Source organism: Chaetura pelagica, unplaced genomic scaffold (assembly GCF_000747805.2).
Source record: "Chaetura pelagica isolate M959 unplaced genomic scaffold, ChaPel_1.0 scaffold222, whole genome shotgun sequence".
Lineage (NCBI taxonomy): Eukaryota > Metazoa > Chordata > Aves > Apodiformes > Apodidae > Chaetura > Chaetura pelagica.
Genome location: NW_009952711.1, coordinates 10685 through 12667, shown reverse-complemented (window position 1 = coordinate 12667; position 1983 = coordinate 10685). Strand labels below are relative to the sequence as shown.

Below are 1983 nucleotides of genomic sequence, written 5' to 3'. Positions count from 1 at the left end.
CCGGCCCCCCCCCCGCCGATAAACCCGGGCCCTTGGCTTCCTCCCTGGGAAGTCATTAAGGCCTCCAAGCTCTGCTGGCTGAAGAGCTCCCTGCAGCTCCGCCGAGACATCCCACACCACTGCCTGCTTGGAAACCGGGTGCTCACCCCCTCCTCCTGCTCTCAGCGCCCTCCTCTGCTCTCCTGAGGGTGGAAAACCCCCATTGGAGGCTGTGCCTGGGTGGGGTTTCTTGGGGACCTGCTCCATCCTTGCCTGCAGCCTTTGTGTAAGGTGGGATCATGCCCCTCGAGGTGTCTGTGGGACAGCAGAAAGCAAAGCTGCTTCCCATAGCACAGGCATTCAGAAGCCCCCGAGCCCACACAGTTTGTCAAAATAGAACATTTTGGGGGTTTATTTGCTCACCTTCAGGGCTTTAAGCCTGCTGGGAGCTGGCAGGTTGGCTTTCGTGACTCTTTTCCAGCAGCACTAGAGTTGAAAAAGTTTCCTCCTTGGTTTCTCATGGTTTTGGGTGCGTGTGGTGCTGGTGCTTTGGGAGGGGAGTGCTCTCAGGTGGGGTGTGCCCAGCATGTTCCGGAACTCTGGGAAGCAGTGGAAGCATCCTGGGATGCTCCTGGACTGAGCCCTTCTTGCCTGGTCCTCTGCAGCCCGGTGAAACTGGCCTCACTGGGTGAACTGGGCCATGTCCTGTAGTGTCCTTTCTCAGGACTGCTGTGGAGCTTCACCCCGAGGAGCCGCTGGGTTTGCTGAGACCTGCCCTGCCCGTGCGCTGAGCACTGTGGAGCTCCCCCTCCTCCCCATCTCACTGCACACCCCTTGTCTCTCCCGCAGGCAACCAAGCAGTTCCTGGAGGAGATCAACAAGTGGACGGGGCAGTACAATGTGTCCCCGCTCTCCTGGAACGTGGCTGTCAAGTTCCTCATGGCCCGTAAGTTCGATGTCCTACGGGCCATTGAGCTCTTCCACTCCTACCGGGTAAGTGAGTGGGGCCAGGTCCCTCCCCCATCCCTCTGGGAGAGATCTCTGGTCCCAGGGAAGACCCTCCCCTTGCTGGTTTGGTTGGGTTTTTCCTCCCCCACCACCTCCCTCATGGGTTTTTATCCAGCTGGAAAATCCTTTTTTCAGCCCAGACGAGTCACCATGGAGATCTCACTGACCCCAATCCCCCCCCAGCCTCTTTGCTGAGAGCAGTGTGTGTGCCCTCCTGGCTGCCCTGGGGTGTCTGCAGAGCATCTCCCTGTCTAGAAATGCATATATACCTGGCCTGGAACCCCCTGCTGGGAAATGGGGCTGTGGAGCAGAGGTTTCCCCACTGGGGCTTCCCTTGGAGGGCTGGGGCCCCATATGGACATGAAGCTGATGAAAGGGATGATGATGAGGAGCTGAGGGAGCTGGGGCTGTTTAGGCTGTTTAGGAGAGAAGGAGGGGAGACCTTATTGGTCTGAACAAGCACCTGAAAGGAGGTCGTGAAGAGGGAAGGGCAGGTCTCTTCTCACAAGTAACAAGCGTTTGGAGGAGGGGAAACAGCCTCAGGTTGTACCAAGGGAGGTTCAGTCTGGATATTAGGAGAAGTTTCTTCACTAAAAGGGTTGTCAAGCACTTGGCACTGGCTGCCCAGGGAAGTGGTGGAGTCCCCTTCCCTGCTTGGCTTTAAAAGCCATGTAGATCCAGTTCTTAGGGATGTGTGTTAGCAGTGGGCTTGGCAGAGTTGGGTTAATGGTTGGACTTGATGATCTTCAAGGTCTTTTCCAACCAAAACGTTTTTATGATTCTGTTCTGTGACGCCCCTCGGGGACATGATGGTGGGTGGAGGGCTGGGGTGCCCGTGCTGGCCATCCCACCAGCTCCCTGTGCACAGGAGACACGGCTGAAGGAGGGCATTGTGAAGCTGAAGCCTCACGAGGAGCCGCTGCGCTCGGAGCTGCTCAGTGGCAAGTTCACCATTCTGGTAGGTGTGTGGGGTGTGTGTGTGGGGGGGGGGGGGGG

At 57.6% G+C, this 1983-nt stretch overlaps 1 protein-coding gene across 1 annotated transcript in view; it reads left to right on the top strand.

Annotated features, from left to right (window-relative positions):
• PTPN9 (protein tyrosine phosphatase, non-receptor type 9) overlaps positions 1–1983 on the top strand; it is a gene marked incomplete at its 3' end in the record, with an annotated part of 12026 nt that overhangs the window by 2205 nt on the left and 7838 nt on the right. The window contains exons 2-3 of the mRNA XM_009994489.1: positions 829–972; positions 1856–1945. Coding sequence (XP_009992791.1) covers positions 829–972; positions 1856–1945 — 234 coding nt within the window. The remainder of the gene's footprint in view (positions 1–828; positions 973–1855; positions 1946–1983) is intronic.